We start from the raw sequence: 15,327 nt of genomic DNA, 5'->3' as shown, positions 1-15,327 counted from the left end.
AGGCGCAATTTATTCCCTCTACCTTGGCATGCCCGGGGCTTCAACTGAGCTACTCTGCGAACCACCGCAGAGGTGCTCCACGTAGAGAACGCCACGTCTGCGTTCGGAGGGAAGGAAGAGGGAGGCCCAAATAACAGAGGAGTTTGGCTCGGGGAAAGGTCCACCTGCCACTGCTGCCCAAACCCAGCTTAAAAGTTCACAGGGGCGAGTAAGACCGGGCGAGGGTGGCATCAGCCTGAAAACCCCCAATTTACAACTCTCTCCAGGAGCGCTCCCCTGCACCCTCCCCGGCTCCCTGGAGGTTTCAAGTTCTTGCACAAGCCCTCGCCGACTTGCACTGGGCGCGCCCCTTCTCCCCCTCCCCCCCCGCCCCGCGTGACCTCTCGGCTTCCCCGCGGCCGCCGCCCTCGGACCCCCGCCCCGCCCCCCGCCCGCGCGCCGGCGGAGGACTACAAGTCCCGGCGTGCCCCGCGCCCGCCCCGCGGGCCGCACCGGCGCTGGGCGCGTGGCGGCCGCCGAGCTCTGCGCGGGGCAAGCTCCCGGCGCCGGCCATGCGGGGAGGTAAGTGTTGCACGCCCGTGCAGCCCGGGCACCGGCAGCGCGGCCACCCTCTCCCCCTGCAGGAGCGAAAGGCCCCGAAGAAAGCCGCCGTAGAGCCCGCCCTGCCCGCCCTCGTCTCTGCTGTGCGTCCGGCGCTCCTGCAGCGTGTCGCGCCCACGAGCGTGGAGCCTGTCCCCCCGGAGCGGACCCGGGGGCTCCGCCGAGAGAGCTGCGGCCGCCGGGGCCGCGGGGCGGGGCTCGCAGCACGGGAGCCGGGCCCGGCGGGCGGCACGCCCCCTCGCCGCGGGCACTCCCGGCTCCCCGGGCAGCGCCCCGCCCCGACTCGAGGACGAACGGCTGCTCCTTGAAAGTCCTAGAAACTTTCCCCTCGTGTCGCCGGTGCCGCCGCGAGTCGTCTGCCTGTCGGACGGCGCCCCCTCCGGCCCTCCGCGCGGCCCCGCCGCCCGCCCTCCGCCCCGCTCCTCCCGCTGCCCCGGGACGCCCTGCCCTCCGGAGACTTCTCGAGATTCCGTCCGAATCTGCGGCCACGTGGAGCCAGGTCTGCGCCCGCGATGTGGGCTGGACACCGCGGAGGGCCGACCCGGTGGCGGCAGGCAGGGCGAGCGGGCGAGCGCTTGCTTTGGGACACGGCGCTGGTCCCCGGGGTGGGGCCCGGGGGGCGGGGGGATGGGTGCTGAGCAATAAAGGAAACCCCCTCGGAGGCACCAGTTTCCCGCCTTTGCAGACCCAGCTCCCGTCCTGAGCCCGTTCCCGAGTGTGCCCGAAAGTTCTGCCTCAATCCCAACATGAGCATCTCCCGCCCCAGTTACCCAGCAGGGCCCACCATGTCCTGGATCAGAAGATCGTGTTTGCATCTCCCCCCACCCCGCCTCCCACGCTTGCACACTACACCACACCCACCGTGCACGCTACACACCCGACACATGACACGTTACGCTCATCACAGCCCATGCATTGGATACGCGCTCCATCCATTCCGCAGGCTCCGTACACATGCCATACACACAACGTACACATCGTTTTTATTAGCAGGAAAGAGGGTTAATTAAGTCCGTTTGTTGGAGAGAGTGAGGAGGAAGTGGGTGAGTACTAGTAGAGATGCTCATACCCACAAATGCCAATTTATTCCAAAGTTGGAAACTAGCTGATAATAAATAAATAAATAAATATTTCTTAAAAATAGCACATAAAATGAAACCTGCTGTGGTTAGAATTTAGGATGCTTTCTTGGCTCCCACCTCCCCCCCCTCCCCTTTTTTTAAAAAAAATAAAATGGGATTGATTTCCTACATCACCTTCTGAAAGCCTTAACCCTCTCTAATAGGCAAACTTGATCACAGCACAGGAGAGAGAAGCAGGTGTCCTGTAGGTGTAGGAAGAAAATCATGGGGAAACTTCACAGAAACCTTCCTCCCATGCGGTGTGTCTAAGGAAAAGATAGGTGTAATGACATCTTCTTTGCCTCCTTTCAAGAGTTGGAGAGCTGGACAAATATTGTTCTGAGCCATGGCGTGAGGGTGCCGTTGAAACACCTTCCTCCCCCTGCTTTGCCCCCAGGACTCACAGCCCAGTCCATTTGAATTTAGTTGGAGCACATTTCAGGAATTTTCAGATCCAGTCCCATCAGTTTTCATCCAGAGTGAAAGGGTTCTCTATCTCCAGGAGAGTTCCATCATCTTAATCAGTGGTGATAAGACTCAACTGTTTGACCCGACTCAAAAAATGGTCCTCCAAAACAAATGAACACTTAGAATGTGCCCTTCAATTATTACTGCTAATAATTATTGTTATTTTTAGAATGTGTCCCTAAATTATTGTTGGCCTTTTCAAGGGAGCAATGGTAAAGATGGGCAGAGAGCACTTGAAATAGTTCTCAGTGATGATCTTTCAAGAAGTTGAGCATTTCTAATACCACTCTTGGAATAAGTAAGGGGGAAAATTCTGGACTTTGAAATTCAGGTTGCACATTCAGATTAATCTTCTTCAAGGGCCCTCAAAATTTACTAAAGAAAAGGGAGACCTGCCACTTTCTCCTCAGTTCTTCTGAATTCTACACAGTCATGTAGCACAAATGACTTTCTCTAGGATCCTTCTTGGGAACCTGTATTGTCTGCCTTTATCTTGAGTGGTTTAGTTGACATCATGAGCTAAAAGTGTCCAGATATCGATTGGTGTTTATTTCGATGACAGCTATGCATACTTCCTATTCATCTGTGGCATATTTGTGGAATGGGGATGTTTTCTCTTCAGCAGTGGTCCCAGCCAAGCAAAGGATCTATGAGATTGACCAGGGTAATTTAAAAGATCATGCCTAAGTCTCTCAACACCACCTTCCCATTTCCTGGATGGTAGGAGACAACTATGTATATGGGGGTTGGCATAGCATCTTCTTTTTCATACGTAGCAAATATAGTACCCAGCGCTCATAGATAGTAAACATTAGTTAAATTTGTTGAATTATGCTTCCTGGGTGACCGGGATGAACTTTTAAGATCAAACCCGCCCCAGAACTAATTGTTTTGTAGAAGGAGGTTTGCTTCATTCTGAGTTTTGGCCGACTTCATCTGCTAGGTTGAATGCCAAAATAAAAGAACGTAGGTGTTTTCCAAAGATCTGGTCATCCACTTTGCATCCTCTGAAATATGTGACTTCCCGTAGAAAGAAGAAAAGAATTTTCTGCGGGGCGGTGCTTTCCTTATTCTTACAGAGATTATTTTAAAAGCCAGCCCTGGAAACTTTGTCCCATGAGTGTGTCTCAGGAAGAAAGAGTAACACAGGACTGCAGCTCCTGAATATTCACTGGTTAGAGCCAGTAATAGCACTAGGTTCTTTCTCTTATTTTCTCTTGTGGTTTTTTGTTTTTGTTTTTTTTGTTTCCCTCCCATGGGGGGTGGTGTGTGTGGGGGGAGAAAATAGTTTTTGAAACCCGACATTCGTGGCTCAGAACCACAGCCAGAACCTGTCCTGCAGCAACAATGAAGGGGAGGGAGAAAGTAAGAGGCTGTTGATGCCACTTGCTTTTCCTTACGAGCCAGGTGCAGGGGAGCCTTCTGCAGTGCTTGGACTCCTGATTGATGATTGCCTTGCACTAATTGTGCTGAAGGTAGTTAGCAAAAGTGAACGGGGAACACTGTAGCTTTAAAAAGTCAGCCATGAACCAGAAGGCAGTTGGTGCAGCTTGTGTGTGATTCCTCACGTCATGTTGGCTGAGAGCCAGCCTGGTTTTATTTCACTGTGTCAAATTGTACCTCCTTATTGAATTCCTTTGCCAGCCTACTTTGTGAAAGAAAACATTGGGGTTTCTTTGGCTGTTCTTGATAAGCCTATTAAAAAAAATGACATGTGTTAGTTGCTTCTAGGTAGGTTTTCTTTTTACTCTTGCACCAAAAAAAAAAAAAAAAAAAAGAATAATAATAATAATAATACTACTAAGACAATGTAGTCTGGTGCTGCAGAGTATCATTGTGTTTTGTTTTGTTTTGTTTTTATCTGAGATGCTTAGGAAAATGGTGAGATGTGTCACAGTTTCCAACTGAAGTGAAATCATTCTTTTGGCTTTGGAGCAGCAGCACTATCTCCTGTCTACACTGTGACGGTGTGTGAATGTATGTTAATATCTCTATGTATATTGAATGTGGGATTTCTCTATGAATGATCGAAGTGGCTTAGCAGCTGGAAGTTTTGTGTGTGTGTGTGTGTCTGTGTCTCAGGAGTGAAGATTATCCCACACTTAACAGTATTATTTGTTAATCATCTACTTCTCTAACAGTGATTAAAAAAAAAAAATCTCGTGAATATTACTAAATGATGCACTTGTCATGTCAGAGTAATCCCTGGGGAAAGGAGCGCCGAAGTAGAAAGTAATTTGAGGGGGAATGTATTTAATTTATGGCTTCAGCTGTAGAACAAGCACGTTTCAGAACTAGTTCTTTTTAAAGCAGTTTTGTTCGTAGCTTTTTCATCTTGCTGATTGCATATTAATTGTGGAGGGTCTTCATTTATTTATTTATTTTTCCACAGTCCTCATCCTACTGAACAAAAAGACAAAGTGATGGATGCTACTATATATCTCCTTGGTTGGATGTTTTGGTGTTTTTTTTTGTTTTGTTTTTGTTTTTTTTTTTTACATGAATCTAATGAGCTGCTTCCCCTCTCTTGCACACACACACACACACACACACACACACGCACGCACATCAGCACCACCTTTCTGTGCTCAGGGCTATCTGACATTTTTGTGAGCTTCCAGCTTTACCACAGCATGGCCATCTCACAGGTTTTTGAGGCTTTCTTTGAGAATTTGTGAGGTAGGGGAATACTTAACTGACAAAAGCTTTAAGTGTTCTTTTGCATTGCAATGGAAAAAATAGAAGGTTTGTGAGTGGACCAAAAAAAAAAAAAAAAAAAGCAATTAAAAAAAAAAGAAAAAAGAAAGAAATCATAGCCCGCGGTCTGAAGGGGCAGGAAAAGGGGGGATTGTTTTTCTCGACTTTGACTCATTTGTGAGTTGCAATGTCTTAAGTGAGAGCTTGGCACCCAGGGGAAGCTGTGCCAGTTCACACAGCACTTGTTTTGAAGGAGGATTCAATTTCATTTGCAAATGCTTATTGTCAAGGCAGGGAGTGCCAGTACAGATGAAAGCACCCCACTCCGTCTCCTCCAGTTCTTTAGGTTTAATCACATCTCTCCAACCGCTGAGGGAACTGGAGGTTTAAACAAACATACGTGAACTGGTGTGAAGCTGTAAAAGGGACCATTATGTTTCCGATTCAGAATATATATTCTTCTCTCACTTTCTAAGAATTAAACACGAGCTTTTCTCCCTTATTGATTAGTTGCTGAAGTAAAGGAACCCTGCAGCCTTCCCATGCTCTCTGTTGACATGGAAAACAAGGAAAATGGCTCTGTCGGTGTAAAAAAGTAAGTGAAACTGGCTTGTGAGTTCTGCTTCTGCAAACAACAGAGGGACTTGGTTTCTATTTTTATACTTCTTGCTTATCTACTACGATACACTGTTTGGGGGTTATTTTGCTGGGTCTACACTGGCCATCAGACTCCCTTCTCCCCCCACCCCCCACCCCGTTCCAACCCCACTTGCCGTATTCTTTATTCCATTTCGATGACAGAGATGACTCAGGCATCCAACTGTGCATAAAGGGTTAGCGTATCAGGCTTTGGAACAGGGACGGTGGAGGATCTCAGCCCCGCATTCTGTATATTGAAACAAAACACTGAGCAAACAGGCTCTGCCTTCCAAGTCCATAGACTACAAGGGTGGGGGCAGAACAGAGGATTCGAGTCTTTTTAAATAAAATCACCTCTATCAAAATCGAGACCTATACTAAAGGAAAGAAAAAAGCTTTGGTTAGAATGTGAAGTTGAACAACTCTGTCCTACTAATTTTATGAACTGATTCTTGAATGTGAAACATTTCAGTACATAACAGTGTTCTGTTTTCATGTCTCTTCTCACATTTGAAACTTTGTTGTTATATGCTTGATTCTTTTAAAAAGGAAAATTCAGTTGTGTTATATAGCATATTCTGAAACATGCTGCATATTTCAAGGTAACTCATAAGTTATCTGTGAATATATGAAAAATATGTATATCCCTATTTAGTTGTTATTCTGAAGCTATAACCACTTTGACTACAAGGAGGAAAGTAAGTTCCAAGAGAGTGTTGTCTGTTCCATTTTCCCGTGTCATTTATTTTAAAATTGCCCCCAACTTGAGCTTTGGAGAAAACTAATTAAATATAATCTGTAGAAGTTAGGATATGAGGGAACAGTGTGCTGCTACATGTTTGTGAGTAGAGGGTATATTTTGCTTCACAGCAAAGTTACATTAAAATAAACTTAATAAAATCTGCTTTTAAAGATTCTCGGGTAATGTATATCTCAATGCCATGCTGGCATGCTCATCCCATTCTTGGAGTTTATTTAGTGTAGGTAAATGTAGGAGAAATAAAAGAAACAGATGTGCTTTCTTTTTCTTTCAGTATGAGTTAGATCAGTGCTGCCCAGGAAGTAGTCCTGTGAACAGTGATGGAGATGTTCTACACTTGCACTTTCCAAAATGGTAGCCACTGGCTACATGTGGCTGTTTTAAAATTTGAAATGTGACTAGTGTAACTGATTAACTGAACTATTAATTTTAAGAAATTTTAAAAGTTAACAGCTTTCCTGAAATATAACCGACATATAACAAACTGCATGTGTTTAAAGTATAAAATTTGTAAGTTTTGATATTTGTATACATCCCATGGAACCATCACCACAATTAAGATAGCTCCCCAAATTTTCTCATAACCCTTTATAATTTCTCTCCTGTCCTTGTCACCATATACCCAGGCAACCACTGATACACTGTCACTATAGATTAGTTTAGACTTTTTTAGTTTAGACTTACTATTATTAGATTAGTTTAGACTTGTTTTAGACTTTTATATAAATGGAATTATTCAGAATGTACTTTTTTGAGAGGATTGTTGGGGTATGGTTTCTTTTACCCAAGATAATTAATTTGGGATTTACCCATGTTATAGTGTCTATCAATAGTTCATTACTTTTTATTCCTGAGTAATATTTCATTGTATGGATATACAACAGTGTATTCACTGTTTATTCATCTATTTGCTGATTAACATTTGGATTGTTTCTATATTTCAGGTATTACAAATAAAGATACTTTGTCCATTTGCATACAGAATTATGTGTGGACATATACTTTCATTTCTCTTGGGTATATAGGAATGGAATTGCTGGGCTATCTGGCACGGTTATATTATTAGGGGTATATTATTCTTTTTAAGAAATCTCCAAGCTCTCTTCTAAACTGAGTGTCTTTTTACATTCCCCCTAGCAGTGTGTAAGTGTTCCAGTTGTTCTATATTCTCATGAACTCAGTATGATCAGTCTTTTTCATATTTGATAGTCTATTAGGTGTAATTTTCATTCTCATTTCCTTAATGACTAAAGATGTTGAGCATCTCTTCATGTGCTTATTTGCCATCCATACATCTTTCTTAAGTAAAATATCTAAATCTTTTGCCCATCTTTTTGTTGGCTAATTACTTATGTGTTATTTTGTAGAGAATTTTTATATGTTCTGGATACAAGTCCCTTATATACATGATTTGAAAATATTTTCTAGTAGTACATGACTTGTCTTTTCATTCTTACTACGGTGTTTTTTTGAAATGTGGGGGTTTTTAATTTCAATGAACTCCAATTTATCAGTTTTTTCTTTTATAAATAGTGTTTATCTTTTTTATTTCCTTAAAGATTTATTTATTTATCTGAGAGTCTGCACATGTGCATGAGAACCTCGAGGGGGGAGGGGCAGAAGGAGAGGGAGAGAAAATCTTAAGCAGGCTCCATGCCCAGGATAGCCTGACATGGGGCTCGATATTATGACCTGAGCCAAAATCAGGAGTCAGATGCTTAACCAACTGAGCCACCCAGGCACTCTATGAATAGTGCTTTTAATGTCATGTCTAAGAAATATTTGCTTGACCTAAGGTCACAAAGATGTTTTTATATTTTCTTGACTTGGGACAGTGATTCTTGAGTAAATTTTTGTATATGTTGTGAGATAAGGATTAAATTCATTTCCGTTGATGATGGTGGTGGTGGTGGGCTTCTTGCCTATGAATATCCAATTGTTCCAGCACCATTTATTGAAATGTTCCTGAATTTTGTTGAAAAATAATTGATTATATATGTGTGGATCTATTTCTGGAATTTTTTATTCTGTTCATAATTTTGTATCTATTTATTGCTAACATAACAACTTTTGATAACTATAGCTGTATAACAAATCTCGAAATCAAGTAATATTGTCTATTTAACTTTGTTCTTTTTCAGACTTGTTTTGTCTCTACTAGGTTCTTTGCATTTCCAAATGATTTTTAGAATCAGTTTGTCAGTTTCTAAAAAAAAAAAAAAAAAAAAAAAAACACCTGCTGGTGGTTTGGTGGCATTGCGTTGACTTATAGATCAACTTAGGGAGAATTGATCTCTTAACAATATTGTGTCTTCCCACCCATTAACACAGTATTATTCTCCATTCACTTTGTCTTTCTGTAATTTCTCTCAGGGTTTTGTAGTTTTCCATCTGTAGGTCCTGCACATCTTTTGTGAGATATATCCCTACAAAATTTTATAATTTCATGCTATTAACATGGTATTAATGGTATAACACCATGGTATTGCCTTTTAAATTTTAATATCCAATTGTTTGTTGATAGTATATAGAAATACAATTGATTTTTGCATGTTGACCTCTTATTCTGCAATTTTGATACACTCATTTGTTAGTTCTAGTAGCTTTTTGGTAGATTCCATTAGCTATTTTACATCTATTTAACACAGATAATTATATTGTGTGTGTAAAAGCAATCTTTTTCCTTCTCGATGAAAATATATTTTGTTTCTTTTAGTGGCCTTTTGTGCTGAATAGGACCTCCAACAAAAAGTTGCATAGAAGTGGTGAGATTAGACAGACTAGTTTTGTTTCTATAAGGGAAAACATTTAGTCTTTTTCCAATCTTTTGATTTTCTACATAAAATGTGTCTCTTTTCTTGTCTGCTTGTAAGATGTTTTTATCATTGATTTTAAAGCAATTTGATTATGAAACTTGGTATATAGTTTTCTTCAGCTTTCTTGTGATTGGTGTTTTGTTTTGTTTTTTGACTCTATAGGTTTAGTTTTCATCAAATTTGGAAATTTTCCAGGCATTATTTCTTGGTTTCCCTCACCCCTCCTTTGGTAACTCCAGTTATAGAGTATTTGATCATATGATACTGTGCCACAATTCACTAATGCCCTAGATTTTTTTTTCATTCTTTTTTCTCTGTATTTCATTTTGGATAGTTTCTATTGTTCTGCCTTCAAGTTCAGTAATCTTTTCTTCTGAAGTGTATAATCTATTGTTAATCCCACTCAGTGTGTTTTTCATGTCATACAATGTAGTTTTCATCTCTAGAGGTTTAACTTGGGTCTTATTTTTATACCTTGATATCTATACTTAATATATTCAATCTTTCCCCTTGCTTCTGAAAATATGAAGTATAGTTATTATAACTGTTTTAGTGTCCCTGTCTACTACCAATTCTATCATTTCTCAGTCCATTTCCATTGATTTCTCAATGAGAATGGGTTGTATTTTTCTACCTTTGCATACCTGGTAATTTTTGATTGAGTGTCAGATATTGTGAATTTTAGCTTTTTGGGTGCTAGATATTTTATAGGAATTATAAATATACCTGATTTCTGTCTTGGATGCAGTTAGGTTACCTGGAGACAATTTGATCACATTAAGTCTTGCTTTTAAGTTTTGTTAAAACTTAAAAGGACTTAAAAAGGACCAGGGCTGCATTTTATCTAAGGGTATTTTTCCCCACTTTCTAAGGCAAGACCTATCTTTGTACTCTAGCCAATGCTCAGATGGAGACAAGCAGTTTTCCCATCCCTGCATGATCCCCAAGGGCTGTGCTCTCTAATTGTTTTGGGTGGTTCTTTCCCCAGACTCCATTAGTTTCCTCACATGTATGTGATAATCACTACTCGGTTGAGTGCTTGAGGGAAGCCTCTGCAGATCTCCAGAGTTCTCGTGCTGAGAGCTCTTTCCTCCATAGTCTTTAGGATTCTCTTCTGTGCACAGTCTAAACTCTTTCTTCAGGCAGTAAGTGAATAGAGTTTACCTTGCTTGTTTTCCATCTTTCGGGAATCAGTGTCGTTTATTATCAATGTCCAATGTCTGGTGTGCCATTCTTTCATATATTTTATTTTACTTTTTTTAGTTATTTAGGCAGAAGGATAAATCTGGGCCTTATTACTCCCTCTTGACTAGAAATGGAAGTTCCAGTTAATTAATACAGCCCTTTGTGACTAGTAGGTAATCTAATGGACAGTGTAGAGTTAGATTATAATTAGGATCCCAAAAGGCACAAAACACAGGCTCTTATGGATATTTCTGAGATCTGCTAAGACTGGCACTTGTTTTGCTTTCATTTTATTTCCAGGCTTGGAAAATATAGTTGCTTTACTGGGGAAAGTATTGTCACAAAGGGTCATTTCCAAATGTTATATTCTAAGTTAATAGCCCTTGTTCACTGGCCACATGCTTCTGATCAGGGCTTTAGTTTTGCAAAGCTAATATTTATGAAGTCCCTTCATATGTCTAGTACTTTGTATGAGACTTGTCAATCCTCACAACCATATTTTAAGGGATATATTATTGTTCCTATTTTACAGATGAGAAAACTAAAGCTTCAGTAGGTTAAAAACATATTAAAGAGGTATTTTACATATTTTGTACTAAATTTTCTAAATCTATTATGTATTTTATGCTTTATATCTCAATTGGGGTGCAAAATTTTCATTGGAAATATTTGATCTGATTTCATAAGATTTACAGTTGAAAAATAGAATCATATACCCAGATAATTCCAAATATAGTTAAAAGTTCCAATAAATGAATCAAGTACCAAAAAATTATTTTTGTATTATATGCATATACAACTGGTTCTTCTTTCTTAGAGGATCTGATTTGACTTTAAAACAAATGCATATCAGTTTCAAAATGTCTGTCCAAGTTAAATAAATTTACTAAAACTTATGCCAACTCAATATAGTTAACATTGAATTCAAAGTGGTGTATAAATTTATAGGCAACTGTAAGTTTATCAGCGTTAATATGTCATTTTAAAAATTTTTTCCTAAAATTGATTTATTAGAAATCAATAATTGATTAATTAGAAAAATGTAAAATTATTGTATACTACTATTGCTCTACTTTACTCTGAAAAGTTTCAATTTCAGATTTTATGCCTATTTAGCTGGGTCACAAATCAGCTTTTCCTTTTTTTTTGGAGATCCAAATTTAGTTCATTCACATGTAGTGTGATATCAATGAAAAAATATAATATCCTGTGCCATGTTTTGGTTTTCATTGAAAATTTGGCAAGCACTCATTTTCTTTAATAAAATCTTAAATTGGAACAATACAATAATCTTTGTAAAATTCTTCTAGGACTTATCCAACAAGCATTGGCAAAGAACACACATCATTATATTCCTTGTGTTCTATTTTTTTTCACAGTTCCACTAGCTGGCATTGATCCATAACATTTTCAAAAATATAATGAATGATTTAACAATGGTATCCATGGCATTTCAAGAGTCTGCTTTAGAAAACTGAACATGAGTATCATACAGTGGAATAAAGCAATACGGGAAACATCAGTCATTTGTTTCAGAATTACATTAAATCCAGATTTTTTTTAGTTAACATGGCCGAAGTAACATTCATCAGAATAGAATTTAATATTTTCATATCTAGCTGAAATTCTTTGGCAGATGTAAAAGATTTAAAAATATTTTAAATGTGAGTTCGATTTTTCAGGTTATAAATTGACAGTATTTCTTCATAGATTTGGAAGCTTTTTGAGATAAAATATACTTCACACAAGTATTAATTAGGCGGTGCCTTTTATGTTGCACTATTCATCTAAAGCTAAAGGAAAGTAATTGTGTTTTTCAGATTTTGAACCAGTTGATCTTAGATATTGTTTAAAAATTTTTGTCTTCTTCAGGCAGTTGTTAGGTGGCTTGACTGAAAAATTTTTCACTTTGTGTGAAGTACCTTTTTAGTCTTTTCTCATAATATTCTAAGAAAACTGAATATAAACAGATGTCTATGGAAAAAATTGTTTTCTTTTTTGTGCAAGAATCCAAGCCATTTATAGCTCTACAAATTTATAAGCTCAGATTGTGGTTGAAATCACTTCAAAACATTTTGTTGGACATTTAATTTTGAATTCAAGTGGCTAACATCATTAATTCTTTTTTAATTGTTGAGAAGAAAGTTACCAAATTTACTATTGACTGAAGATGTCTCTTTGTACTGTCCATTTTATTTTCTTTACCATTTTTTTATACAGCAAACAGCTTTTCTCCTTTTGCTCTGCTCCAGCAAATTGCAATTGCTATTCATCGTGAAATTTCCAATATACTTTCAGCCTGCCTCCTTTTTTCTTTACTGTTCTGGTTCTAGTGTTAGTGTCTGCATCTCCTCTCAATTCTGCATCAGTAGTATGCTACCTTTTTAAACTTTAAAATTTATCTATACTTTTTTTAACCAAAAAATATTTATTATAATTAAAATAATTAAGAATGTCAACTTAATTACAATTATAACAAAGAGATTCTTATAACTTGAGCTGTTTGCATCAAACACGTTAGAGTGTTAAATAGGTATGAAGGAAGAAATCATTTGAACTGAATCAATCAGTTGATACCAACTAGATTGGTCATGTGTTTATGTAAAATACTAGAGAGGACATATGCATCTGAAAGCACAACTTCAACAAATTAGCCTAGGTGATTCAGCAGTAAAAGTGAAATGTCACACCAAAACAATGAAGTTGTGATGAACAGAAACCTATTCTATACCTGTTCATGTTTTCACATTTAAATTTAAACTAATAAAAAATAAATACAATTAATAATTCAGTTCCTTAGGGACACCTGGGTGGCTCAGCGGTTGGACATCTGCCTTTGGCTCAGGGTGTGATCCCGGAGTCCAGGGATCGAGTCCCATATTGGGCTCCCTGTGTGGAGCCTGCTTCTCCCTCTGCCTGTGTCTCTGCCTCTCTCCGTGTGTGTGTGTCTCTCATGAACAAATAAATAAAATCTTTTAAAAAAATAATTCAGTTCTTCAGTCAAATATTAAAATCTAGTAGCTAGTGGCTACCATGTTGCACAGGTATATAGCCAGGTGAAGCTCTTGCACACATGCACCAGGAGAAAAATTACACAAATATGAAACTGAGGATAATGATTACCTCAGGCCAGGGGAGTAAGAGGGGATAGATGTAGTAATTGTCAAGATCCTAGCTTTTATTTTGCCTAGTGCGTTCATGGCTATTTATTAAGTTGAAAAATAACTGAATAAGAGGGAGCCATTTTAATAGTTTGGACTATATCCTTCTAGACAGTTTGTATACAAATACTTTCTATATCCATATGTATACACATAGTCATACAAGAATGTACACCTGTATGCACATGTATTCAAAAATATACACATATAGGGTACCTGAGTGGCTCAGTTGGTTGAGCATCTGCCTTTGACTTGGGCCATGATCTTGGGGTCTGGGATCAAGCCCCATGATCGAGCAGGTAGCCTGCTTCTCCCTCTTTCTCTCAATAAATAAATAAAATCTTTAAAAAAATATACACATAAAAAAAATATATACACATACCCATATAAGAATGTACACATACATTCAAAGGACACACAAAATAAGCTTTTATTGAACAAGTGGGATTATAGTATTCTGTTTTCGTGGATTATAGATGCACAGATTTTGGATTAATCATAAGGCTTGGTAAATGATGCTCATCATTGATCTATGGACATGTTATCCATGTTAGAATTTTTACTCAACTCTAGAAAAAAAATTCTAGGTATTTTACATTTATGTGCTTAACTATACAAATCACAAGTATTCAACGTCATTTTTTTTTTTTTTTTGCCATCTAGTCTTACTTCCTCTTTCAACAGTGGGCCTTTGTCCCTTCTTCCATTTTTTTCTAGGATAGAGGAGGAACAATGTCCCACATAATAGATCCTTATAATAAGCAGCTTCTCAACAGGAAGCAGTTTATTTCCCTACCAACACCATGCCCCTCACTCCTTAGTGGGAAAGCTCTGCTGCAATAGAAAACTCAGTAACAAAGTTTAGCAAGGACTTGCAAAAGAAGCTATTTCTTATTAATGTCATGCCTTTTCTTGCATGCATATCTTACCATATCCTCTGCTTTTTCAGTTAGTGTATGGTTTCTTTTTTTTTTTTTTAAAGGTTTTATTTATTTATTCATGGAGACACAGAGAGATAGAGAGGCAGAGACATATACAGAGGGAGAAGCAGGCTCCATGCAGGGAACCCGATATGGGACTCAATCCTGGAACTCCAGGATCATGCCCTGAGCTGAAGGCAGATGCTTAACCACTGAGCCACCCAGGCATTCCAATGTATGGTTTCATTTTGAAGAAAGACTTTTTTTAAAAAATTTTGGAACTAAAAAGTTTATAATTAGTAATGTGATACTTTGTAATGGGTGCTGCAAAGTTTTAAACTTGCTTTAATAGCATAATACTTCTGAGAGGCTGTTAACTGTAGTAACTATTAAGCGTTAAGTTTTTGCCCATGTGAATTAGAGGTTAGGTAAATGATAGAAGTAAAATATTAGGGTAGAGTTAGAAATTATTATTAACATTGTTAGAATTTCAAAACTCTGACTTCATTGTAGAAATCAAAGAGACTTTCATGTAATAGTAATAACAATAGCTACCATTACTTAACTTCATTTTAAAAATCTAACAATGCTTACATGCACAACAATCCACCAGTCAGGTCTCACGTCTAAGGGAAGCAGTTACATCTAGGGTTAAATAAAGAACCTCATGGGATATAGGATACTTGGTTATTTGCCTGGAACCCTTCCTTACCTGGATGCTTAGTGAAGGAGAAAGAGGAAACTGATAGAAATAATTGTATGTCTGATCACTGGTTTCACCTTTTGTTCGTTTACTCCTAATCCTGTTCTTTAGTGGTGCCACATAAATAATCAACAGTCCTTAGATGTATGTTCTTTGAAAGCAAGGAGGGAATTCTACCAGCTGCTAGGTAGTTCCTGGGTCCTCTTTCCCCAACAGGCCCCTCCCATCTGTTCTGTCCACCTTTCCCAGACTCACAA

The 15,327-nt window shown here is 39.0% G+C and overlaps 1 protein-coding gene across 5 annotated transcripts in view; it reads left to right on the top strand.

Moving 5' to 3' along the window:
- Positions 1 to 493: 493 nt before the first annotated feature.
- Positions 494 to 15,327, top strand: part of SAMD13 (sterile alpha motif domain containing 13) — a 40,264-nt gene continuing 25,430 nt past the window's right edge. Inside the window, exons 1-2 of one of the 5 annotated variants that reach the window (XM_072754728.1) lie at positions 494 to 561; positions 5,397 to 5,481. In XM_072754728.1, the coding sequence (XP_072610829.1) occupies positions 552 to 561; positions 5,397 to 5,481 (95 nt within the window). In that variant the 5' untranslated portion in view covers positions 494 to 551. Of the gene's footprint in view, positions 562 to 3,815; positions 4,167 to 4,789; positions 4,869 to 5,396; positions 5,482 to 15,327 lie in introns of those variants that run through there. The other 4 variants (XM_026004716.2, XM_072754730.1, XM_072754731.1 and 1 more) reach the window with 4 other exon arrangements.

This window comes from Vulpes vulpes, chromosome 3 (assembly GCF_048418805.1).
Source record: "Vulpes vulpes isolate BD-2025 chromosome 3, VulVul3, whole genome shotgun sequence".
In the NCBI taxonomy this organism is placed as follows: domain Eukaryota; kingdom Metazoa; phylum Chordata; class Mammalia; order Carnivora; family Canidae; genus Vulpes; species Vulpes vulpes.
This window is presented reverse-complemented; position numbering and strand designations above follow the sequence as displayed.